We start from the raw sequence: 24405 nt of genomic DNA on the forward strand, positions 1-24405 counted from the left end.
AATGACTCAATGGACATGAGTTTGAGCAGACTCAGGGAGATGGTGAAGGACAGGGAAGCCTGGCGTGCTGCAGTCCACAGGGTTGGGCTGCAGAGTCCGACACGACTTAGCAACTAAACAATAACAACACAGAGGGAGTGTCTTCCTGTGGCCGTGGACTTGTCACCAGCCCGTTTGCAATCAGGGGTCTGAGAGTGCCAACATGTTCCAGCACAGCCATTGAGGAGGGCTGATGGAACACTCCACCATTTAAGACTACAGTCACTTTCTCCGGGTACTCCCGAGCCCGACCGTGCCCCCACCCTCCGCCCTCCACCCTCGGGGGAGGGCACCCGAGGAGGCGGGTCACCGAGACCGCCCTGCAGGGACATGAGCCTGCCTCGGAACCAGCCCCGTTGTCTTGGCAATGGCTCCTGTCCCAGGCACCTCGGGCACCCACGGGGGCAATTAGCGAGTGTGGGAGGGGTTTCCATGGTGGCAGTCCCCAGGGGGTGCGGCTGGGGTTTTGGGAGGGGGCAAGGGCCGGCAGGGCCTTTCTCCTTTGTCCGGGCACACTAGGCCTTTGTTCTCAGCCGGCTCTCTCTGAGGATGGGACCAGGACACGGGGTGGGCAGACTTGGGTTAGAGTGCTCCCACTGCTGGGGGGCTCCTGAAATCAGCAAGGGGAGGGAGCAGAAGAGGAGACAGAGTCCCACATGTGGGCCCAGCGTCCACTGGGGGAGCCCTCCTCCCCCAGGCACAGGAGCCTCACCTGGCCCCAAGAGGCTGGGTGCTGCGGCTTGCCCTTGGTCCCTGTAGCTGGTAAACACCTTCCAGCAGCCAACGGCAGCCTCCATGTGCCTGGGGAGCCGGGGCGGGACTAGGAGGGGCGGGGCCATGAGGGGAGGGGGCAGCTGGTGGAAGGTTGCGGGTAGAGGGCATTGATCTGACCGCATGCAGGCTTCTGTTCAGACTTTATTCCAGGCCCCTCAGGAGCCTTTTGGGGTCCCCGTGGCCCAGCCTGTGCCCTTTCTTGCACACTCCTCCAGTGCGAGCTTGATGCGTGCAAGGGCCCAGGCACTGGGGCAGCCCTGTGGGTGGGGGAGGGCCTGGGTCCCCCAAACCCCACTCTGTACCCTTCCGTCCTCCTCAGGCCTGAGGCAGTCCACAGGAAAGGAGCGAGGCATCCAACCCCAGCTGTAAAGTGCAATGCCCACGTCGAGGCTGGCATCCACTGTTCAGGCAGTTGGGATCAGGGGGACCCTGAGTCCGTGGTACCCTCAGAAGTGGGACCTACCCTCAGAATCGGGTGTCCAGGAAGGAGGTGGAGCTTCGATGGGACCTGGTGGGGCTCTCGATAGGGGGCCCCCTGGATCGGGTCAGCAGCCCATGGAAAGTCTTGCCTCGGGTCTGGGGCTTGCGCCGGGGCGGCCGGGGCTCCTCTGGGGGCTGTACCACGATGCGGGGCACCTCAGGCCGAGGGCTCCCCCGGGTTCCTGCCAGCTGTTGGGCCTCAAAGATGGCTGGGGCCCCGGGCAGGCGGGCCTGCGGCCTCGGGGGTGGCTCGGATGCCGATGCGGGCAGCTGGGCCAGCTGGGCCTTGATCTCCCGCTGCAGGTCCTGTTCGGACAGGGCCACGCCATGCACCTGCGGGGAGCAGTTGATACTGAGCCCGAGGGAGGGCAGGAAACGATGAGATCCCCGCAGGGCAGGCAGCACACAGCCCCAGGAAGTGGCTGAGGGCTGAGGGGCTGACAGACAAAGAGACAGACTAAGGGAGCCACAAAAAGCCACTTGAGGCCTGGGGTTTCCACATTCTCTGCTGCTCAGAGGACAAGAACGGAGCCCCGTGCTCACTGTCACTACTCCTTCTGGGCCTGTTTCCCCAACTGTGCAGGGGGCGCGCAAGGGGCACCCACCTGGGGCATGAAGACCTCTTCTTGCAGCTGGGCAGGTGGGATGGATCGAAGGGCGCCGAGCGTCTCCAGGAGCCCTGGGCAGGCCAGGCGCTGTTCAGTGGTGCCCAGCGCCAGGCGCACCAGGGTCAGCCCCACGCGGAACAGCACCTTCACACCTGCAGGCCGGTGGGGCTCACTCAGTGTGGGCCAGCTCTCAGCCCGGGCCCGAACCTGTCCTTGGCCAGACTCCTTCCACCCTCCTGCAGCTCTGCTGCCTGGACTGAGAGCAGGTCGGCCATTTGGGGGCACCGGCCAGCAGGTCCCAGCAGCCACGGACACTCGTGGGCAGCGCAGCCTGCCAGGAGCCAAGGGCTGCTGACAGCCTCACACGGGCCTTCTCATTCTGGGCCTCGGCTCCTCGCCCCGTCCAGTGAAGGGCTGGGTGGTGACGAGACAGCCTTTCCAGATCAGACCTGTGAGCTTCTGATTCTAGGAAGATTCAAGCCAGAGCTCCTCACCCCTAAGCTAAGAGCACAGGGCACACACGTGTGCATACACACGCAGGCACGCACACGCACATGACTTTGGCCTGCTCCTGGAGCCTCAGAGCCCCTCCCTGGCAGCCTCCGGTCTGCTGAGAAAGGCAGTCGGGGGACCAGTAAGGCCTGGTGACCACTGTGCTGTGTAAAGGGACAACAAGACTACTAACATCGTCACCGTTATCAAAGCGCAAGGGTGCCCCCACGGGGCCCGGCCCGCCCCGCCCTCGAGGTCCGAGTCTGCAGGGGAGGACAAGCGGACGGTGACTTGGACGTCCGTGGTTAGAACACTAACCCAGTCTGAAGGCACCTGGGCATACAGCGGGTGCTCAGTAGGTGTACTGATGGATTTCTACCATGCAACTGCTGGACAACCCGTATAGAACCGAATCCAACTGTGCCACTGATGGGGGTACGAGGCAGAGCCCCAAAGACCCAGAGTCCAGCTCAGCTTTGCCCCGACTGCCCCCTGCTCTTAGCCTGGCACCTCTCCCCATGCCTGCACCCCTCAAGTCATCCGTGGCTGGGACCCTGAGGACAGGGCCCTGCCTGCCTCTCCTTCTCCACCCAGCTCCGTGTATCTGCCTCTTCTGAGGAGCAGCCGCCAGCATATTTAAACAGCCCTCTTTTGCCGTTCCCCTACGCTCTGGCATGTCCTTTGTTTTATTTTCTTCACGGAACTTATGACAATCTATAAATATCTTGTTAATTTGGTACCGCCGCCTCCCATCCCCACCCCCACCACCACCAGAATGTAGGTCTCACTTACTCAAGTGGCCTCGGCTCCCAGAGCCATGCCTGGCCTGCGAGGGCTCGCATTGAGGGCCCGGGGGCTCCATCTGCTGTGCCCTCACTGTGCCCAGTCCCCAAGCTGTGCCACTGCTATGGTCTCCCCAGCTCCTGCCCCATCGACCTTGGGGAAGCCTCCCTGACTCCAGCCCTCCCCCCATGTGGATGTTGTGCCCTCCCTGTGGTGATCTCACTGCTTAGGGCGGGGGCTGCTGTTCCTCCCATTGGTGATACGTGGCCAACAGTGGGTTACCCTCGGCACACCCCAGCACCCAGGCCCCAGATCAGGGTCAGCGGTGGCAGCGGGGCAGAGCGAAGCTGGCACCTCCACCTTCTGTGTTCACCAGGCACCCCCTCCTGCCCCCGCCCACCTAGTCGGCCCCCCACTCACCCTCGCTAAGAAAAGCGTCCCAGACACGCAGCACTGTGGGGAAGGGCAGGGAGCGGGCGAAGAGGCACAGGAACCACTCTGGCAGGTAGAGCAGGGGCCCGACGCCCACCTTCTGCAGATGCTTGTGCACGCGCGGGAGCAGCCGTCGCAGCAGGGCCATGAACACCTCGGCGTCCAGCCGCACAGCCTCCTGTGGCCACGCCCATCAGCACTACTGCTGGCTTCCCTAGGCTCCCAACCCCACCCAACCCTCCCGCTGTGCCCTCGGGTCCCATCCCTGCCTCTCACCATGTGGGGCCCGTAGTAGCCGGGGAGGTAAACCTCGCAGATCTGGACCAGGCACCAGAAGGCCTCCTGGGGGTGGGTACAGGCCTTGAGTGCCCACCGCAGAGGGGACTGCAAGGCTGGGGGAGGGGGGCACAGGGGAGGGCCTGGACACCATCTGGGGTGATTCTGGAGCCAGGAGCCTGGTCTCAGTGCTGGTGGTGGGGTTGGGGCAGGGGGTGGGTCTTACCTAAAAGCTTCCCGTTGCCTAGAAAGAGGCCTACCAAGGGGTGCAGGAGTTAGAAGTCACAGGGCTCAGAGGGCTGAATTTGAGGGTCGCAGGGTGGGGACTCACTGGTCAAGGGCAGCAGAGGTCCCAAAGTTCAAGTCTTGGGTTCTTGGGGTCATTGGGGTCAGGGATCATGGTCACAGGGTTCAGAATCAAGGTTCATAAGGTCAAGGTGATAACATCCAAACTTTTAGATCATTGGGCCAAAGGTCAGGGGTCAGGGTTCGATGTTCCTGGAATCAAGGTCATTGGGCTTGATGGTCACTGAGGTTGGCAATCATGAGGCCCTGGCTCATTAGGACAGGTCTTCGTGGGACTTGAGGATCCTAGGTCCCAGAGGCCAGGGTTCCAGAGGATGAGGGGGGGGCGGTCACGGTTCAGGGCACAGGATGCTTTGGTCCCTAGGTCACTAGATTTGGCGGTCCAGGGTCTCAGGTAACTGAAGTCAGAGTTCCTGGGGGTGGGCGTCCGGGTCTGGGGTCCCTGCCGCAGGGCTGAGGGCACTCACCTCTGGGGGCAGGTGCATGAGCAGCACGGCGGCCACAGGGCCCTGGGCCTGGCAGTAGCCCTGCTCCGGCCGGTACAGGGTGTAGGCCTTCAGCACCTGCAGGAGCCCCTGCTGCCTGTGCCAGAAGACCCCATCAGGGGCCAGTCCTCCGGGCAGCCCTCCCGCACCCTCTGGCGGCCCCTGCCCAGGCCTCGGCCCCTCAGGGGCCTTGCTGGGTCCTCTGAGATGCAAAGACGTAAAGCCAGGGGCGGGGACTCTGCCAAAGCGCCTGGAGGTGTGGGGGCTGGGGGTCCCTGGGCATCCCCGCCCTCGTACCCGTGACCCTGGGGCGACACAAACATCTCATGCAGTGGGAACTGGCGGTGCAGGTCCCTGCCGATGGTTTCCATCCACTGTGGGTCTCCCGGGGCCTCAGCCAGGTTCTGCACGTGGGCATGAAGGTGGAGGTGAAGGCCAAGAGGGGTGAAGGGCTAGGGGCGGGGGCTGGGACCCCTGCTGGTCCCCTCACCTGGTAAGTGCCGGGGCTGTTCTTCTGACACACGTGAGCCCCGCACAGAAGGGGCCAACACCGGGCCCGCAGGGCCGAGGGGATGCCTTTCCGGCACTGCATCTTTACCTGTGAGTGAGGCCAGGGCACCCCGTCAGGCCAGCCATGCCAGATACCCCTGCTGCTCTCAGCAGGCCTCAGGCACAATCTGCTATGGGGCAAGAGTCTCCGCAAGGAGCAGGGAGCGAAGGCAAGAGGTGCTGGGACACAGGAGGCTTTATTTTGCCAGGCAGAGGGGGACGAGCCAAGGAGGGCCGCGTGGGACCCTTCTCCCCTCACCTTCTTGTACCGCCGAGACATGGTTTTCTCCCAGTGTGAAGTCATCTCCACCCACTTCATCTCCCGCTGGCGGATGAGGTCTGCAGGAGGGTGACCCGGCCTGGGACACACGACACAGATGTCCAGACACAGGACACCCACGTCCACCACCCTTCCTGCTACCTGGGTGAGCCCAACCCTTGGCCCTGATCTCTGGGAATCTCTGGGGTGGGGAGTGACCTGTCACCCAGGAGTTGCCAGTGGTTGTCATGGGGACAGGAAAGGATGTGGCTCCGATGTGGGCGGAAGCAGGAGATACTGAAGAGGGTGTGTAGGTGTGTGATGGGGGAGGGGCTGGTTGACTGTCCCCCAGGATGGGGACAGACAACTCTTTGGGGAAGTTGAGTAGACAGAGCCCAAGACCTAGAAACCAGGAGTCTTCTCTGAGCCTGATTCTGCCTCTGATCGCGGTGTGACCTCCCTATCTATCTCCAAACTTGTCTCCCTTTCAGCACCTGGGGAAGTGGGGGAACTAGTAGGGGAAGAAGTGTGGGTTCTATGATTTTGGGATTCCTGGGCCGGACTGAAAGGAGAAGCAGGTTCAGCCCCGCTGGGAACCCTCAGAGACTGGGAGGAAGAGACACACAGGGACCCACCCCCCACAGCCCTGCTAAGCTTAAGATTCCATCTAGAACCCGAGGACAGGTGACACTAGCTGGGTCCCCAGACCCTTCCAGGACCCTTGAGGTTGGGCCTCACTCTAGAATTCAGCTCTCAGCCTCCATCATTAGGCCCAGCACCCTGTATGCCCCCTCATCCCTTCCCCACTTACCCTGGCTCTGCTGCGCTGCCCCCAATGAAGCCATAGCGGTCAGCCTGGCGATACGGGCCGGGCCCGCTTAGCTCTGAGTCGGACCCCAAAGAGCTAGAGTCATCCTGCAGCTCGCCAGGCTGCGCCAGGTCCTCGCCCAGGGCCTGGGCCATGGTGCCACCGACCCCGGTGCGGCAGGCTGCAAGATGTGGGCACAGCCAGTGTGAGCGGGGGTTCCTGGCCAGCCTGGGCCCAGGCCTCAGCCCCAGGACCTGCCCGCCTGGTCAAAGAGGACAGGTTGCAGGGTATCGCACCACACCCCTCCGGTCCCCTCTCCTCTTGTGGGGTGGGGGTGGGGCACAGGCCAAGAGGGGCAGAAAGGCCAGGCCCCCTACCGGAGACCCAGGCCCAGGCCCTGTCCCCAGCAGCCCAGCTTACCTCCCTGCTGCACCTCACCTCCTCCTCTCACTTCCTCCTCGGCCACAGCTTCAGCAACCCGCTGGGGGCCCCTCCCAAGTGCGTACGGGGGGGTTACCCCTTCCTCTCCAGGGCTCTTCCGGTCTGCCCCAGTGGCCCTGGGCCATGGGCTCCTCCCACCACCCCGGTGGGCTAGGTGGGTGCAGGCCTAGGTTCTTGTGCTGGGTGTGATGTGGCCAGGGCCTGCCAGGGGTAGAGAAGCCACGCTGCCTCCAGATGTGAGGTCACCGGCAAATAAAATACTCAATTCAGGGTTCCAGTGAGTATTACGCTTTATTTAAAGTTACCTCTTTCGTTAATGCTTTCGACAAGTCAAACAGTAAGGCATTACTGCGCTACTCAAAACGCAAGGACGAGACATTAAAAAATTACGCACCACAGGCATGGGGACAAAAATGAGCTCGGAGTTCAGCGACAGGTGTCTGGGTCTGGTCAGCCGCCCGCAGGCCACAGGGACCCTAGAGGTAAGAGTTCCTCTGTCAATCTGAAGCCAACCCTTGCTTTGAGCCTGTTTCCTTGCCTGCACTTCGTGGACTTAATCTGCACTCTCTGGGGAGACCCAATGAGGTCACACCACCTTCCAGCCCGGGACAGAAGTGGGAAGGACTATTGGGCCCTTGAAAGAGAAAAACAACTTCACACTACTTCCGGCCGCACATCCTCGGTGCAATGGTGGGTAACCCCTCTAGGGCGGAACTAGAGTCGACCTCGCCCCGTGAAGCCCCGCCCCCAGTGCAGGCTCCGCCCCCGCAATCAGATCAGCCCAAGCCCCGCCCCCTGGCCGAGGCCCCGCCTCCCGGGCCGCCGCGGGCCCCGGGCCTGGCGTCCAGTGGAGGCGCTAGAGCGCAGGGGCAGCGGGCGACCGGGCGGGCCGGGGCGGGGCCGGGTGCGGCGGGGCGGGGCGGGCGGCCGAGGAGGCGGGGCGGCGGGCCGGGGCGGGCCCGGGCGGGCGGAAGGAGCACCAGGCCGGAAGGAGGCCGCGGGAGGGCGGGAGCCAGGACAGGGCCCGGAGGTGCTGGGCCAGAGCGGCGGCGCCGCCATGTCCGACAGCGAGAAGCTCAACCTGGACTCTATAATCGGACGCCTGCTGGAAGGTTGGCCGGGGCGGCGAGGGAGGTGGGCGCCCGCCGCGCCCTGGTCCCCTGCACGGCCCGGAAGTGGCGCGCGGGTGGACCTGCCCCTCCCAGGGCCGGCTTCGACTGGGCGGGGACGGGCCGCGAGGTCCCGTGGCCACATCGTCCCCCAACCCCACCCCACCCCACCCCACCCCACCCCAATCGTGGCGCGCTGGGAGGTCTGGGGTTGTTCCCCTTGCCAGAGCAGGACCGGAGCGGGGCGGCGCGCAAGGATTGGCCTGGGCTCTTGGCTGAGGGAGAAACCCGAGAAGCCTACTCCCCCAGGAAGGGGTCCTGTGCTATGAGGTTTTGGATGGCCTCTGCGCACAGCAGTCCCCTCGCGAGCGCCTTGAGGGCAGTTGGGGGTCCCAGGAGGCTCAGCAGCAACAGCTGCCCCTGGACAAGGCGGGGCCGGGAGGCCCAGGAGCCCCCACCCAGAAGTGCCTGTGGGGTCACCGATGACATTCACCCTGTTCTTGCCTGAGGAACCAGGGTCCTGACGCCTCTTTCCGCCCCCAGTGCAGGGCTCCAGGCCTGGAAAGAATGTACAGCTGACGGAGAACGAGATCCGTGGTCTGTGCCTCAAATCCCGGGAGATTTTCCTGAGCCAGCCCATTCTTCTGGAGCTGGAGGCACCCCTCAAGATCTGCGGTGAGCCCCCAGCCCAGGTCCCCGTGGCCTCCTGAAAGCAGCCTTGCCCCCCACTCCTCCCAAGTTCCTCCTTGGGAGGAGGTTCACGTTTAGGCTGGCCCTAGTGCTGACTTGGTTCCCTGGGTCACAGGTGACATTCACGGCCAGTACTATGATCTTCTGCGGCTGTTCGAGTACGGTGGCTTCCCTCCAGAGAGTAACTACTTGTTCCTGGGGGACTACGTGGACAGGGGCAAGCAGTCTTTGGAGACCATCTGCCTGCTGCTGGCCTATAAGATCAAGTACCCAGAGAACTTCTTCCTGCTCCGTGGGAACCACGAGTGTGCCAGCATCAACCGCATCTACGGCTTCTATGATGAGTGTGAGTGGGCAGAGCATCTGGGGCTGCCCTGGTCCTGAAGGGCTCTCCTTGCCATTCAGTGCAGCCCTCGTGTCGACCTGGTGGCTGGGGTGTCAGCGTCTGACAAACACCTGCTAAGCTGAGCGCCGTGAAGGTAGCACCAGCCCATGCCACCCTCCCCTGCCCTCCTAGAGCAGATCCTGGCACTCAGGGACCTGGCCAGTGGCTGCTGACTGAAGGGCTGCCAGGATTCTAAGGCAGGGCCTCACCTGCCGACACTCCCCTCCAGCGCATCCGGAACTTAAGCACTTGGGATGCCTGTTGGGACTGGACTCTGTTAGACAGAAGCCGAGATGAACCAGACCCTGTCTCGACCTGGCCCTGCTCTTGTGCTGGGGGTGGGTACCAACCTTGAGGTCATGCCAGAAGTGGAACTCTGGGGTTCCTGTGGACTCGGCTGCTTTAGAATTCTGTCTGGGAGGCAATGGGGTAGTAGGGGTAGGTGGCGGGGGTTTGGTTTCCTTTTTTGCCTTCCATTCTCTCCTCCTAGCTGTGTCTGAACAACACACAATGTGTCCTGGAAGGCCTGGAGACCCAGGCTGAGGGTGGAGCAGAGAGGCCCTCTGGTGAGCTGTCTCTTTCCCCCTGGACAGGCAAGAGACGCTACAACATCAAACTGTGGAAGACCTTCACTGATTGCTTCAACTGCCTGCCCATCGCTGCCATCGTGGACGAGAAGATCTTCTGTTGCCATGGAGGTGAGCACGACTCTGGGCGTGTGAATGCTTGGGAAGGATGAGCCTCCCAGGGTGAGCACCCCTGGGACCTTGGGACAGAAGCGTCAGCTGGAAGATGTGCTCCCAGTCAGCAGGAACAGCTCTTCCTGGAATCCTGGTATGGGCAGTACTTCTGCCACGAAGTCCCCCCGTGCTGCAGCATCGGGCTGCACCCGCTGTTGTGTCGTGGCCTCGCCTTCTTGCATGGAGTTTGCTTGTCCCCTTTCTCCAGGGCTTCCCTGGTGGCTCAGGTGGTAAAGAATCTGCCTGCAATGCGGGAGACCCAGGTTTGATTCCTGGGTTGGGACGATCCCCTGAAGAAAGGAATGGCTACCTGCTCCAGCTTTCTTGCCTGGACAGTCCATGGGGTTTCAAAGAGTTGGACACAACTGAGCGACTAACACTTTCTCCAGGGAGCTCTGTGCTCCTTGAAGGGACAGGGACTTGGAAGAGGCAGAAGGTGATGAGTTCTGCCTGTGTAGGCTCCCAGGAATCCTGGAGAGGGTGGAGAGGTGGGGGGCAGAGGCTGATTGGCAAAGGCTGCCTGGAGGAGGAGGTGACCTGCCCCCTGTGCTCTCCAGGCCTGTCCCCAGACCTACAGTCCATGGAGCAGATCCGGCGTATCATGCGGCCCACAGATGTGCCTGACCAGGGCCTGCTCTGTGACCTGCTGTGGTCTGACCCTGACAAGGACGTGCAGGGCTGGGGCGAGAATGACCGCGGCGTCTCCTTTACATTTGGAGCTGAGGTGGTGGCCAAGTTCCTGCACAAGCATGACCTGGACCTCATCTGCCGGGCACACCAGGTGGGCTGGCAGCCCCCATCCGGGTGAGAGCAGGGCTGGCAGCCAGCTCCTGCTGAACTAACCGCCTCCACCCTCGTCCAGGTAGTAGAAGACGGCTATGAGTTCTTTGCCAAGCGGCAGCTGGTGACACTCTTCTCAGCCCCCAACTACTGCGGCGAGTTTGACAATGCAGGTGCCATGATGAGTGTGGACGAGACGCTCATGTGCTCCTTCCAGGTGGGGGTTGGGCTGGGGGCGGACAGGCCGAGGGGCCTATGGCACGGCCCCCTAAGCCTGACCAGTTTTTCTCTTCTAGATCCTCAAGCCCGCTGACAAGAACAAGGGGAAATACGGGCAGTTCAGTGGCCTGAACCCTGGAGGCCGGCCCATCACCCCACCCCGCAACTCCGCCAAAGCCAAGAAATAGCCTCCACGTGCCCGCCCTCTGGCCCAGATGGTGGATTGTACAGAAATCACAGTGGCTACAGGGGGCTCATGCTGGCCCCCAGGCCCACCCATCACGGGGAACACGGAGGCTTGGTGTATTTTTCTCTTTTTTTTATGAACCAATAGCAGCATCCAGTCTCCCAGGGCTCTTCCCGCTTGTACCTACAGCGGCTGCAGGCAGGATCCTGGGGCTAAGGCTGCAGCTCAGGGCAAAGCAGGGCCAGATTGGGGATCTCCAGCCTTGCTTGGCCTCAGGGCTGGCAGCCGGATCCTGGGGCAACCCATCTGGTCTCTTGAATAAAGGTCAAAGCTGGATTCTTGCCATAGCCTCTGTCTCCCTTGTCCCAAACACTGGGCCTGGCAACCCTTCCGCCCAGAGCCACTTGGGAGGCTTGCTGAGCTTGGGGCCCCAGCCAGGAAAACCCCAGCCACATGCCCAGGTCCACAGGAGCCCTTGGAATTTCCAAGCCAGAGCCAGAGAGTTCGGGGAAAGCAAGCAAAACAGTGTGTGCCAGTCACAGGGGATCCCAGTGGTGTGCTCAGGATTTGAGGGAGGGACAGGTCATGATTGGCAGAAGGTGGATCAGCAGGGGCAGAAGCCCCACAATGATTTCTTTCTTTCTTAGGGAGGTGGGCTTAGAGAAGGCAGTCCTCTAGTTCTGCCCACAGAATTGGATTAAGAGGTGAGGAAACTCCCTGCAGAGGGCAGCTCAGCACCGAGACTGGGAACAGACATGATAGATTGAGGGTTGAATGAATGATTGGGGGTTGAAGGGAAACAACAAGACCCAGGCCAGGCAAGGCCCTGGGGGAGGTGGCAGGACCAGTCAGCTCGGCTCCAGCAGGGCGCACCTCTACCACCCACCAAGGAGGAGAGCAGACCTGCCCTGGCTGGCCTTGGGAGAGGGGTGGGGCGGGGCTTCATCGGGCCCAGTCTCGGCTCAGCCTTCGCCCTCACTGTCTTCAGCCAGCACAGGGCTGGGGCCCTGGGGAGAGTGTGCAGGGGCCAGGATGGAGCCAAAGAACAGCGAGCGGAACTGGCGAGAGAACAGAGGAAGCCGGGTGAGCTCGGAGGCTGCTCCCTCTGCCTCCCACCCCAGCCTCTGCCTCCATGCTTGGTGGTATCTGACTTTGCAACCCCATGGACTAGCCCACCAGGCTTCTCTTTGTCCATGGGGATTCTCCAGGCCAGAATCCTGGAGTGGGTTGCCATGCCCTCCTCCAGGGAATCTTCCCCACCCAGGGACTGAACCCAGGTCTCCTGCATGGCTGGCGGATTCTTTCCATTGGAGCCACCAGTGAAGCCCCTCTGTCTCTCACCCCTACCTTCTTAGGTGGGGGAGTCCCAGGCACTGTGCTGGGCTCCATGTCATCATCTTCCTCCTCTGAGTGGGGGCTGGAGCTACAGGGGCGCTGGAGGCCAGGTGAAAGGGAGATGGAGGGCAGTGCCCGGGAGCCCTCACTGCCCGTGGTGGTTTCCATGGCAATCATGTAAGAGTCCATGTCGTCGACAGCAAAGTCATCCAGGTCTAGGTGGGGCGTGCTACAGGCAGAGACGGTATCAGTGGGGAAGGGGGCGGGGGACAGAGTTAGGGCCCCACCTGGAGGGCTCAGCCAGTGCCTGCAGGAGCCTAGTAACCATTGGTGACCTCTTGGTTTTATTATTTCCTGATTTGGTGGGAGGGGAAAGGATGGGGGCGGTGTTTTAAGTGGCCGCTTCCGGAAGGGGGTCAACCGTAGAATCCTTTCATCAGAGTTCAGGTAGAGGCCTGAGGGAGGCATCCTGGGGGCCCGCTTCAGCTCACTGCGGGAGGGGAGCGGCAAGTCCAGTGAGCTGGGCCACCTGGGGCCCAAGCCCCCACCTTCCCAGGGGACAGGAACTGGAGCGCACTGGGGCCCAGGGACATACTGGGCAGAGGGCCAGGCCAACTTCCTCCACTTAAACTACGCTGGGCCCATCCTCCCCAACCCACCTGCCCTTGCAGCCACCTGCTTCCCCCATCCCAGGCAGCCCCCTGCCTCCCGGCAGCCCTTTTCCCTCCTTGGCTTGGGAGGACGCCTCAGCCAGAGAAGGAAGCCAGCCCGACCTTGGGGACACTTCCCTGGGTCGGGGGATCTCTGAGTACAGCTGACTGGTGAGGCTGAGCCTGCAGGGCTGGAAGCAGTGAGGACTGTAGGGGCTGGGGCTCGACAGGAAGTGGGGATGGGAGGCGCACAGGGTGGGGGCTGCAGACTCTGGAAGCGGCAGGCTGCAGCCTGGGTACACAGAGTGAGAAGGGGGGTGGGCGGGCGCAGCTCTCACCTGTGAGCCTGAGGCCCAGGCTCTGGCCGCTGGAGCTCCTCTTGGGCATGCAGGGTCTGGGGGTGCGAGTCCGACTCTGAGAGTGTGGCTAGGACAAAGTGGCCGTCCAGCAGAGAGTCCTCGATGGCAAAGATGGCTGGCCTGGGCAGGTGACAGATCCAGACGCAGTCAAGGCCCTTTGGCTTCCGGCACCCCAGAGCCTTCCCCTCCCTATCCCAAGGCTGGGCCTTACCTGCCCGGGGCATCGAAGTGAATGCTGAGGGACAAGTTGGCTGACTCTGCGAAGCTCAGGAGCCCCTGGGAAGGGAGAAGCAGAGCATGGAGGCTGGGCAGGGAGGAGAGGTGGACGGGGCAGTGAGTGCACGGCAGGAACCTCACCCGGAATTCCTTGAGGCAGAAAGTGATGGCCACCCCTTCCTGGGCCTGCAACTGCTGGAAATCCTCCTCTCCGATGCTCATCTCCGTCACCATGGCTTTGATGGCGCTGTCTGGGGGGGGCAGCAACAGGAGGAAGCCGGGCTCTGCCCCCACCAGCCCGTCTCTGCTCTCTGCACCCCCCTAGCCCGTCTCTGCTCTCTGCCCCAGGCCCCATTGGTCCCCTCACCTGCCTCCTCCTCTTGGTAGCTACGCAGGATGACCCTGCGGCCACGGCCGATGCCCAGAGTCACTTCAGCCAGCGCCGGGGGGAAAGGCATAACAGCCTCCACCAGGACCCTGTGAGGAGGGCACAGCATCACACCCGAGGCTCGATCCCGCCCAGTGGCTTTGCTCTCAGAGGACCGGAGGCGGGACAGCGAGGCACCCCAGCATCCAAAGAGAACCAGGCCAGGCCTCGCATGGCCCCAGGGTGGAGCACGGGGGCAGCAGGACACGGTCGCTGCCTCATCCAAGGTTCCCAGGATGTTGTGGGAGAGTAGTCCTCTTGCACGAGATGGAGGCAGACAAGAACAGGCTCACAGAACGCAGCAGGGAGTTCAGGCGGTTTCTGCTGAACTGAACCAGGCAGGTGGCTCCTGCCCATCCAGGGTTGGGAGACCAGACCCACGCTGTCCACATAAACACCGCCTTACAAAGAGTCCTCAGGTCCCTGTCTAGTAGAGACAGGCTAGTGAATAGTTTCAGGTGAAATAACATCTGGAATTTGCCTCAAAACAACTAGGACAGAAGCTGGTTATCTGCTTTTATATGAATTTGAAATTGTCCATAAGACAAACAGAAACAATCACTCGTTTTAAAAGAAAGAAAAATTCTCAAAACCCAGACCACGGATTGATGCTCTCTTTCTCTACCCAAAGGGATCCTGGGCAGTGCTATTTCAACAGAACTCAGAAAAACAAAGTCAGGGCTCAAAGGGACCTTCAAGTTACCAGGTCCTGCGGCTACCAAAAGCAAAGAAACGTGAGACCTTGGGTTACTCGAGTGCAAGGCACACCCTGCACGTGGGCAGGTGGGAGGGGACCCACTCCTCTCTGGTCTTCTCCAGGGACCTTGGCGTCTGCTAGGCTCCCCATCTCCCAGGCCCCGCATGGCCCCTGTGACTACCCAGAATGGCTCCTCTCCTATAGCTGATTATTCAGGCAGCCCTCCAGGACCGTGACCTCCCTGTCCAGCCGTGGCCTGAGGACCCCTCAGGGCTAGAACCCAGCCGGGTAGGAAGAGAGGCTGCCCTTGAACGGGACTTATCCCAGAAGGATGACCAGATCAGAGAAAGGTTACAAGTCCCGGAGCCACAAAAATTAATGGACCTTCAAAGGCCAGAGGAGACGTGAGGGCAAGCCGGAGACCTGTTTTTTGAAAGAGGAGTCAGTGGGGCTGAGTGGTCAGAAAGCCAAGTCAGACTTTGAGGTGGAGAATACAGACTCGGGAGACAGAGAGGAACATGGGACAAGGGAACATCTGGCCCCTCCTCACTCCAGCCTCTGCCCTTAAAGGGCCAGGCAAGGCCCTGAAAGCAAACCGGGTTGGATGAACGCTTTGAGGTTCACAGATACCCTGCAGGAAAAACGGAGGAGGTACCTCCTTAAACTGACTCCTGAGGCCGAAAGAAGGAAGAGAAAAACCTAGGGCTCAGCGTGCAACCAGGGGCTGCTCACCTGGCTGGGGCACGGAGCACATGGGGACACAAGGCTGGGTCGAAGACGGCCTGCAGGGACTCGCAGTCCTGGAAGGACAGGTTGTGAGTCTTCCTCACCCCTGGATGGGCAGACACGGTCTCAGTGGGCTCGCCAACCTCTAATCCCACACCGCAAGGACCCCTGGGTCAGCCAGCTGCTCACTCACCATATTTGCAGTGCAGCTGAACTACCAGGCGGCTGCTCCTGTCATTCAGGGAAATGCAGCACTTCTCCACAGTCTTCTCCAGCATTGCCAGCGAGCGGAAGACAGACAGGAAGGACTAGGCGAGGAAAACACATCCCTCAGCACTGCGCCTCCGCCAACCGGCTCTCACGTCCAGTCCCCTTGGGCTCTGGCCCATCATGGGCTCAGCACTGTCATACCAGGAAAGGACCCCTCACACATGCAGATATCTGCACGCTTCCAGGCCTTCATTCGTGCCCTTACCCTGGTCTGGAATGCCTTCAAAAGACCTGCTTATCTTTCAGGGACCAACCTGAGAGTCATTTACTCCCTGCAGGTCCCTGGCAGATTCAGCTACCCTCTTCATATAACCCGTTACCCCCATGGATGTCTCTACTCGGCCAGGCTCTGCGTTCTGCACCGGATTGCTCCAGTATACATCTCTCCTCCTACAGGCACCTGCTGTGTGCCCCAGAGCAAACTGCACTGCCAGGAGGGTTTCCTGGGGGGAGTGCCCTGCCACTGCTGAGGGACCCATCTCACCTTCATCAGGATCTTACAGCGCAGCTGGTCCTGCCCAGGGGTGGCCGCCTGGTACTGCTGGAAGAAGAGGGGGGCAAAGAGGAAGCAGGCGTAGGCCGAGCGGGAGGAGTTCACGGTCCGGAGGGAGAGCTGGGGCCAGGAAAAGTGGGGAGAAAGATGTGGTCACCAGCAGTGCTGGGCCCAGCCCTCAAGCCAGCTTTTACCCAGGCACTTGTCCCAATGGCTTCTGTTCTACCATCACCTGCAGAAGCCCGCCCTTTCCTTTCAGTCATCAAGGATGTCCTCCATGAAGCCTTCCACGAGTCCCCAGTGGACCTCAACGCCGCCGTTTCCACAGCAAGAGCGCGACCCAGCCTTCAGCACCCACGCCTTTTACCTAATCACCCCCATCCACCACCGGGCACTTTAGGGAGGGCAAGGGCTCTCGACTCAGACACTGGCCTGGGAAGATGACAGGGCCCAAAGGGACACCCCAGCAACAGGGGAGGCCCCTGTTAAACTCAGCAAACGTGCCTACCGGGCACCCTGCCTGATGGGGGAGAGACTCGAGCCCCGATCAGGGCTCCCTTTTGGGACTTTCACGCCACTCCCCCATACCCGGTCTCCTCACCCCGTCTTCCAGGGGCTCCAGGTAGAGTTCGTCCCCGATGCGGGACAGGGAGTGGACGGCCTTGCCGAGCACTGCGGGGAGGAGGAGAGAGACAGCGGTTTGCGGGCGACTCGGGCCATCCCACGTGGTTCCAGCCCCGGCCGACCCCGACTCACCCTTCACGTTGCTGCCCGTGACAAGACACTTCATGCTGCCCCCAGTGACCGGGATGGGGCGGGCGGCGGGTCCCGGGCCGGACCCCAGCTCAACAATGCCCTCCGGATCTCTCCCGCGGCTCCCGGAGGTTGGGGTTCCCTTCCCGCGCACCGCCCCCGGCAGCCCCGCCCCCGCCTCCTGATTGGGCCACAGGCCGGCAGCTCCGTCTCGGGAAAAAGACGCTGGCCGGCTGCGCCGTCACGTGACGGAGGCTGCGCCCGGGGCGGGCCCTGTCACGTGACCCGGGAGCGCCGGGTTCCTCCGTGAGGTCCAGGCCCACCCTCGGCCCTCGAGCGGCCCCGGGAAGCCCGGCTGGCAGCCGGCCCCGTCGCGGCCGCGCGCCCGAACGCGAGGCGCCCAGAGGGTGTCGGGGAGCCAACAGTGGGCTCGGAATCCGGAGATGTGCGGGCGGGCCTGGCCCAGGTCACTCATTTAGTACGGATTTCCTGGACGTCTGTCGGGCGCCGGGGGGTGCGTACGGGGTCGGTGCAAGACCGTCTCACTCCGTCCGGGCGGGCCGGGGACGCGGATAGAAGCAGCAACTGCCAGCTCTGAAAAGATAGTAACGCACCTTGCTACAGGATCCCGGGGTGGGAAGTGACTGCTTGCCGTAGCTTCGACGATCCTTTGATCCCAAAGAACAGAAGCTTCTCCGGACGAAAAGGGGTAGAAGGGTTTGGCCGACAGGAGAAGGCGCGAGTCAAGACTCAGCAGCGCGTGGGGCTTTTCCCTCCGTTGGGAGGAAAGTGGGTTTGTGAGAGGAGGGATGGGGGCTGCTGAATGATGAGGGTCACTGATGGAAAGCACTGGAAACATTTTATGAGGATAGACTCCTGCGTCTCTGGCCGTTTGAAAAAGAACAAGGGAGGGTGCCAAAAGAGGGGCTTAGTCAATCCCTAGGTCGGGAAGATCCCCTGGAAGAGGAAATGGCAACCCACTGCAGTGTTCTTGCCCAGAAAATCCCATGGACCGAGGAGTCTGGCGGGCTACCGTCCATGGGGTTGCAAAGGGTGGACACAGCAGTCAGCCGGGCAGGTCTTCCCCTCGTCCTCAGCCTTGGTCCTCAGGTGTGTGAAGAGGAAGGCAAGTCATGGAAGGGCTCCTGGCCTCTGGTTTCCTGCAGCACCCGGTGTGCTTTGAGGGACCCTTGGGCACCCCTGCGTTCCTTTAGGGCCTTGCTCCTCTGGCACTGTTGCCAGTGAGGAAGCCAAGTTTGTGGGACCCTTGCCTTCCTGCTCCTGGCCTGCAATTCTGGACCCCACTTCCTTTCTTTCTTTTTTTTATTTTTTATTTTTTTATTTTATTTTATTTTTTTTCCCCCACTTCCTTTCCTTACCCTCAGTTTTCCTCCCTTATCAGGTTTCCCTGGATTACTGGGGTATTCTTGCCTTTTAAGGGGTTCAGTGTAAATGGTACTACTTCTACCCAGGCATTTAGGTCAGTAAACTGGGACTCATCCTTGACTCCATCCTGACCCACCTCTTACATACTACAATCCTTCAGCAAGTCCTGAGCTCTCTGCCTCCCAAACAGATGGCAACTTGGTCCTCCTCTCCTATGCCCACAGCCATCATTCTGGCTCAGGCCACCATCATCTCTCACTTGAATGATGATGGGAGCGCTCTGAGTGGTTCCCTGCCCCTCCACTCCACTCTCCATACAGCACCTAAGTGAGCTTCCTAAGATGTCAATCATGTCACGCCTTTCCCAGGTTTAGATCCTGCAGTGGTTTCCAACTACTGTGCTTGCCATCAAATCTAAACCCCTTGGGAATTCCCTTAGGCTCCACTGGTAAGGACTCCGCTTTCACTGCCAAGGGTGCAAGTTCAACCCCTGGTTATGGAATGAACCATGACCAAAATACATAAGCCACCAAAAACTAAACCCCTTACCCCAAACCTGCAGGAAGGAGCTGGCCCTGCCCATCTCTTCACCTGTCTCTGGCCTCCCTCTGCAGCTGCGCTGGCCCCATCCACTTCCTGAAGCAACCACATTCTTCTCCACCTTGGGCTCTCCACATAAGCTATTCCCACCACTTGGAATGAGGATGAGATAGCTGGTCTTCCCCCCTTCTCACATGCAGGTACCTTCTTTTCCTAGGGCTCAGCTTCAGGTGCCCATCCTCAAATAGGCCTTCTCTGCCTCCCCACTCCAGGCCCCCTCCCCCAAGCTAATCCCTTGCTCCGAGTCATCTACAGCATTTAGCACAACTCAACGTCATTTCACACGTGTCTACTTCTGTACTGCCTCTAGTATGTCAAGCCTGTGAGGCCAGGACTGAGTTTGTTGTGTTTGTTACTGCGTCACCATACCTCCCACAGGGCCCGGCCCTCAGCAGGTGATCAGTAAGTCCTTCAGTGAATAGGTGTGTGATCCAAGTGAAACTGAATTGACTCTGGTTGCCTCTTAGCACAGTGCTGTGATTAAAGAAAATTTCCAAGCCTTGCCCACAGTCCTACCCTTCCGTGGATGATAGCTGTCACCCACATTCTGTCCAGTCCACACCCTGCCCACAAAGAACCTAGCATTCGTTATTCTCCTCCTTACTTTGCTCCTCCTCCCTGGATCTCACCCTGTCTCTTATTATTCCAGTGAGAATCAGCCGAGCCTTCATGGCTTCTCCACTGCTCCCCCAGCCATTGCCTGAGCAGCCCAGTTGGAACAGGAGATAGATCCAGCACTCCCTGGAAGGCAGGGAGGAGAGCTGTGACTCATCGAATAGCCGGGTCTCTGCTCCTGCCTCTTACAGGGCTATAGGGTCCTGTAGCCTCCAGGCTTTGGAGCAAGGCTCCGGGGGGAGGAAGTTGTCTAGTTGCTCATTTGGACTGCAGCACGCCAGTCTTCCCTGTCCTTCACCATCTCCTGGAGTTTTCTCAAACTCATGTACATTGAGTCAGTGATGCCATCCAGCTATCTCATTCTCTGTTACCCCCTTCTCCTTTTGCCTTCAATCTTTCCCAGCATCAGGATCTTTTCAAATGAGTTGACTTCACATCAGGTGGCCAAAGTTTTGGAGCTTCAGCTTTAGCATCAGTCCTGATGAATATTCAGGGTTGATTTCCTTTAGGATTAACTGGTTGGATCTCTTTGCTGTCCAATGGACTCTCAAGAGTCTTCTCCACCTCCACAGTTCGAAAGCATCAGTTCTTCAGTTCTCAGTCTTCTTTATGGTCCAACTCTCACATCCATACATGACTAATGGAAAAACCATAGCTTTGACTGTTCGGAGGGAGGAGACAGAAATGCTTTTGGACTTCTGATGAGTCTTTCCTAAGCTGTGTGTGTGTGTGTGCGTGCAGGCACACACCCCTGCCAAAGCCAGGAAGGTCTTGGCCCTTCTGAAGGGCTCAGACACCAGAAAGGAGCTCAGAGCTGGGAATTGGGAGTCCTGGGTCTCTGGTCTGTCCTCAGCACTGACTCCACTGTGATTTCAGGTGAGTCCCTCCCGTGTCTGCGACTGTACAATGTGGTTGGTGGCATGAGATGCCTCTTCCCAACTTGATGTGCTGAGATCACCGAGGGCCCTCCGACTGCCCAGAGCCCCTGTTCTAGCCACCCCCGCTCTGGGGAAGAGCTGGAACTGGCCGGCCTGCTCCCCCAGGCTGTGGGGCTGGAAGGGAGCTCTCCCATCGGAGGTCAGGCAGCCTCTCCAGGATGGCAGTTGGTGTAGCCAAGAAGGCCTTCCAGGTCCAAAAGGGAGGAGGCACAGGGGACTCCAGCCCTGCTCACAGATGGCCTCAGGCAAGTCAAGGCCCTTCTCTGGGTCTGTTTCCTCCTTGACAAAGTGAGTGGGTTGAATGAAATGCTGTCTCAAGAGCTTTTAAAATCCTACATTCTTACAGTCTTAACCATACCCCACATTAGAGATGGCCTCCTGCAAGTACACAGTATGTGATTATGTGGGAGTTTGTGTAGTTGTGTGTGTGACTGTCTCAGGCAGATATGAAATGGAGGAAGGTGGTTACCATTTCAAACTTTTAAAATAATAATCTGTCTGGAAATTTCAACTGCCACTTCTCACCCAACGTGTTAGGTTTGAAATCACAGACTCCTCAGAGCTCAGTAATTCATTCATCTAACACACGTTAGGACTTCCCATGGTGGTATGGTGGATGAGAATCCGCCTGCTGATGCAAGGGACATGGGTTCGATCCCTGGTCCAGGAAGATCCCACATTGTCGAGGGGCAGCTAAGCCCTTGCATCACAACTCCTGGAGCCTGCCGGCCCTGGAGCCCACGCTCCACAAGGGAAGCCACCAGAATGAGAAGCCCGAACACAACCAAGAGTAGCTGCCACGCATCGAAACTAGAGAAAGCCCTGGAACAGCAAGGAAGACCCAGTGCAGCCGTCAATAAATAATTTTTAAAACAGACATTTCTAAGAGGGTCAATCTGAATACACACTAAAAAACAAACAAACAAACAAACATGTTAGACACATTTTTCTAGCTGTGGGAAAGACAGCCCCGGACAAAAATCCCTTCCAGAGGGCCTGACATTGCCGAGACTGGGCTGTGCACACACAGGAAATGAGGTGTGCACACACGGGGAATGGGCTGTGCGTGGTGACGCCGGGGTTTCCCAGTGTGTGAGGGAGTTCTGAGCTGAGCTGGTGGGGCTCTACTTGGCCACATGCGATGGGTTTGTGGCACACTGGGTGCCTCCAGCCCTTGGAGGCAAGCCCAGCCTGGGCCTTTTTTGTTCCCTGGCATTTCTCCCAGCAACCAGAACAAGCTTGGCACATAGCAGTGGTTTAATAAACGTGGGTCGGATGACCGAAGAGTGTCGGATTCTGAAAGTTCACAAGACTTGAAGCCACGTTGTCTGTTGAGGTGGACCATGGGGTTCTAGGCCCTTGTGTGCCTGAGTCTGAATCCTGGCCTCATCACTTTCAGGTTCTGTGCAAATGAACGCTTTGCTTTTATATTCTCTGAACCTCAGTTTTCTCATCTGTAAATTGGGGAGGAACAGCTAACAGTCCCTATCTTAGAGGGCTGTGAAGATTAACCTTCTCAATGTCCATAAAGCCCTTCATTCGCGTGGTCAGTGTTGCTGTTACTCTGGTTACTGTGTCCTGGCTTCTCTGCCTTTGGAGTGGCCCCTCACGGTGTTCTGGGGTCGGGACCAGGGACAGAATAAATCATCAACACAGATGGGGCCAGGGTGAATCCACACTAGGAACGGGGAGGGACCGCTCCCCACAGTAACTTTACAGAGGAAAAGTCTGGAGGCCAGGAACTGGAGAAGGCTCAGAGGAAGAGCTCGGGTAGGGGCAGGAGTCAGCCAGCCCGGGAAAAGGCACAGGGTGGTGGCCGTGTGCCCGCTCGATCCTGGGCCCTCAGAGCGCCCTCTGCCCCACTGTGGGAAGAAGATGACCCCTCGCCATCTTGGCCAGCTGCTGGGGGCTGGCACTGCCAGGCTCTGAGCACAGCTGACACACCAGGTCCCTTCTGTCTGCAGGGCTGGAGGTGAATGGGAGATGAGATGGAATTTTTTAAGGCCGCAGATGGGAAGGGGAAAGCTCAGGCTTGTTCAGCAGAACCTGGCATGCTGGAGTTACAGGGCCCCCTCGGAGCGCAAGTGAGGTAAGTTCAGGACAAATCAAAGGCAGCGTGTTTCCCCCAGCAGGGGAGGACTCGATGGAACTCATTACCCCAAGATGTGCTCTCGGCTGGAAATAGAAATAGCTTCACAAAAGGTTTAGATAAATCTGTGGATGACAGCTCCATTCATGGGTTAGAAGGGAAGGAAGTTGTTTGGGGCCTGCTGGCCCGTGGAGAAGACATCAGGGAGACGACCTGGCCTCCCTAAGACCACCCCAGGGCCCTTGTAGCAGGCAGGCTTCAGGCCACAGGGACCCGGGAGGCAGCGTCCATATTCCTACAGCCTGGAGCCCAGTCTGACTCCCAGGCCCTTGCCTCAATGTCCCCAATGCTTGCCGTCGGCTGTCTGGGGAGCCGTGGGCACTGCCAACTCTGGGAAAGTGGCCCGGCCCGGCTGTGCCCTCAGGGACCAGCAGAGGGAGACAGACACCGTGTCCAGTTCCTGCTTCCAGCTTAGAGACCAGGCTGCCCTGGGGAGGGCAAGTGGGCACCCAAGGGTCCCAGGTCGGTGTCCAACACTGCGCTAAGCACCCAAGGGAGAGGGCTCCAAGAGCCATCTTCCCTGGCCGAGGTGGGCTTACTACAGAGCAGGGGAGAGGAGAGACTTCAGAGAGCTTAGGGCAGGGCAGGGAGGAGACCACTCATTAAGAGCAGGGTGGCTCTGCAGCCATCATCCCTCTGTCCCTGCAGACCCCAGCCCCTGGCAGGCAGGGTGCAGGTCTCCATAGGACCACGCTGTCCTGCAGGCACATATAGGAGGTGCTTCAGACAGCTTTGGGGGTGACTGGGCCCCAAAGACCCGAGCACAAGCTCCTCCTGGCCCGGGAGCCCGTTCCAGGCCAAGTGCAGTTCCCCAACTACTTGGCTTTCCCCAGCCACCCTCACAGTTTCCCTTGACATCTTCCTGACCTCTGCCCCCTGCCTTCTGGGCACCACAGCCCTTCTCGCACCTGTCCGAGCTCTTGAGCCCCGGTTTCACTGAACAAGTTTTGCAGCAGTCAGCAGCTGAAGCGGATGTGTTCGGGGGGCTCTGATGGGGACCATGAGGTGGGCCCCGGAAAGGTGTCTGTTGGGGCCAGGGAACGGGGAGCCCCTCACAGACAGAAGGGGGCTTGCACCCGGGATGGCTGGGGGAGGGGCGGGTGGCTCCCCTCCTCACCTCCGAGCTCACTGTGCCTGTGTCCATCTTCCAACACGCTGACTGCCTACGAGGAAGCCATGCGGGAGGCCGAGGCTGATGCTCAGGACCTGCTGGAGGAAAGTTGAGCAGCAGCCCAGCTCTATAACTTTCCAGGGTTCCGTGTCTGTGCCTGGTGTGGGGTGTCAGAGCAGGGGTGCTGGGGACAGGGCTCAGGAAGAAGGCCAAAGGGAAAGAACAGAAGGTGCAGGCAGATTAACATGGGGCTTGCAGGGGTCAGGGGTCAGTGGTCAGGGCAGTGCCATGACCAGAGACGGGAGGACAGAGCGAGAAAATAATAATATGTAACATTGTCGCACGTTAAGTGCCAGAGGTTTGACTTGTATTAAGTACTGCATGGGTGCTAAGTTGCTTCTGATGTGCGACCCCATGGACTGTAGCCTGCCAGGTTCCATGGGATTCTCCAGGAAAGAATACTGGAGTGGGTTGCCGTGCCCAGTCAATTATCCCTTATTCTGAGGAGGATACCATTATCATCACCCTGTTTTATGCAAGAGAAGACAGAGTGTGGAGGGGTCGAGTGACTCGCCCAAGGTCATGCAGCTGGTGAAGGCAGCTCCCAGCCGTGCTGGGATGGCCCCAAGGAGGTAGCAGCTGCCGGCTGTCCTCTGACCCCCCCAGGGGCCCCTGTGCAACCCAGACAGTCTGGAGAAAGACTGAAGGAAGAAGGCTGGTGGGAGGGAGGGGGACCGGCAGTGACTCAGCAGGGCAGGATAAGGATCTTCCAGCCCAGCGAGAGGTAACCCCACTCCTCTGCCAGGGGAGACAGAGTCACAGAGCCCGCGGCATGGGC

General features: G+C 59.9%; 3 protein-coding genes across 6 annotated transcripts; 1 reads left to right on the forward strand and 2 right to left on the reverse strand.

The window, feature by feature from the left end:
- Positions 1–918: 918 nt before the first annotated feature.
- Positions 919–7534, reverse strand: TBC1D10C (TBC1 domain family member 10C). 2 transcript variants are annotated; one of them, XM_070359926.1, is made up of 11 exons: positions 7127–7534; positions 6730–6933; positions 6295–6472; positions 5484–5583; positions 5166–5273; positions 4973–5079; positions 4658–4772; positions 3885–3950; positions 3597–3786; positions 1899–2053; positions 919–1626 (listed from the first exon to the last, which is right to left on the reverse strand). In XM_070359926.1, the coding sequence occupies exons 3-11, from the start codon at positions 6444–6446 to the stop codon at positions 1279–1281; spliced, it is 1341 nt and encodes a 446-aa protein (XP_070216027.1). In that variant the 5' UTR covers positions 6447–6472; positions 6730–6933; positions 7127–7534; the 3' UTR covers positions 919–1278. The 2 variants fall into 2 exon arrangements, with proteins under 2 accessions (XP_070216027.1, XP_005903617.1); XM_005903555.3 differs by having other exon boundaries at positions 6712–6933.
- Positions 7535–7684: 150 nt separating this feature from the next.
- PPP1CA (protein phosphatase 1 catalytic subunit alpha) lies at positions 7685–11183 on the forward strand. The gene is made up of 7 exons (XM_070359929.1): positions 7685–7844; positions 8385–8516; positions 8647–8877; positions 9510–9614; positions 10214–10437; positions 10519–10653; positions 10733–11183. Exons 1-7 carry the CDS (start codon positions 7790–7792, stop codon positions 10841–10843), a joined length of 993 nt encoding a protein of 330 aa, XP_070216030.1. The 5' UTR covers positions 7685–7789; the 3' UTR covers positions 10844–11183.
- A 138-nt stretch (positions 11184–11321) lies between these two features.
- Positions 11322–16940, reverse strand: RAD9A (RAD9 checkpoint clamp component A). Of its 3 annotated transcripts, none has more exons than XM_005903557.3 (11): positions 16772–16940; positions 16617–16687; positions 16007–16135; positions 15446–15560; positions 15259–15358; positions 13770–13879; positions 13544–13653; positions 13398–13462; positions 13166–13306; positions 12190–12406; positions 11322–11900 (listed from the first exon to the last, which is right to left on the reverse strand). In XM_005903557.3, the coding sequence occupies exons 1-11, from the start codon at positions 16803–16805 to the stop codon at positions 11805–11807; spliced, it is 1188 nt and encodes a 395-aa protein (XP_005903619.2). In that variant the 5' UTR covers positions 16806–16940; the 3' UTR covers positions 11322–11804. The 3 variants fall into 3 exon arrangements, with proteins under 3 accessions (XP_005903619.2, XP_070216029.1, XP_005903618.2); XM_070359928.1 differs by having other exon boundaries at positions 16604–16687; positions 16772–16788; XM_005903556.3 differs by having other exon boundaries at positions 13398–13653; positions 16772–16938.
- Positions 16941–24405: the final 7465 nt, after the last annotated feature.

This window comes from Bos mutus, chromosome 22, assembly GCF_027580195.1.
Source record: "Bos mutus isolate GX-2022 chromosome 22, NWIPB_WYAK_1.1, whole genome shotgun sequence".
Classification (NCBI taxonomy): domain Eukaryota; kingdom Metazoa; phylum Chordata; class Mammalia; order Artiodactyla; family Bovidae; genus Bos; species Bos mutus.

What these genes read in the sequence shown, in the direction of transcription:
- TBC1D10C (XM_070359926.1), bottom strand. Translation starts at nt 6,446, where the DNA reads ATGGCCCAGGCCCTGGGCGAGGACCTGGCGCAGCCTGGCGAGCTGCAG. An exon ending in GGCAGCGCAGCAGAGCCAGG is followed by an intron (nt 5,584 to 6,294) that starts GTAAGTGGGGAA and finishes CGTGTGTCCCAG; the next exon opens with GCCGGGTCACCCTCCTGCAG. An exon ending in TGTCTCGGCGGTACAAGAAG is followed by an intron (nt 5,274 to 5,483) that starts GTGAGGGGAGAA and finishes CCTCACTCACAG; the next exon opens with GTAAAGATGCAGTGCCGGAA.
- PPP1CA (XM_070359929.1), top strand. Translation starts at nt 7,790, where the DNA reads ATGTCCGACAGCGAGAAGCTCAACCTGGACTCTATAATCGGACGCCTG. An exon ending in GGCACCCCTCAAGATCTGCG is followed by an intron (nt 8,517 to 8,646) that starts GTGAGCCCCCAG and finishes CCTGGGTCACAG; the next exon opens with GTGACATTCACGGCCAGTAC. An exon ending in CTACGGCTTCTATGATGAGT is followed by an intron (nt 8,878 to 9,509) that starts GTGAGTGGGCAG and finishes CCCCCTGGACAG; the next exon opens with GCAAGAGACGCTACAACATC.
- RAD9A (XM_005903556.3), bottom strand. Translation starts at nt 16,805, where the DNA reads ATGAAGTGTCTTGTCACGGGCAGCAACGTGAAGG. An exon ending in GCTGTAAGATCCTGATGAAG is followed by an intron (nt 15,561 to 16,006) that starts GTGAGATGGGTC and finishes TTCCTCGCCTAG; the next exon opens with TCCTTCCTGTCTGTCTTCCG. An exon ending in GTGCTCCGTGCCCCAGCCAG is followed by an intron (nt 13,880 to 15,258) that starts GTGAGCAGCCCC and finishes CCCTCCTCACAG; the next exon opens with GGTCCTGGTGGAGGCTGTTA.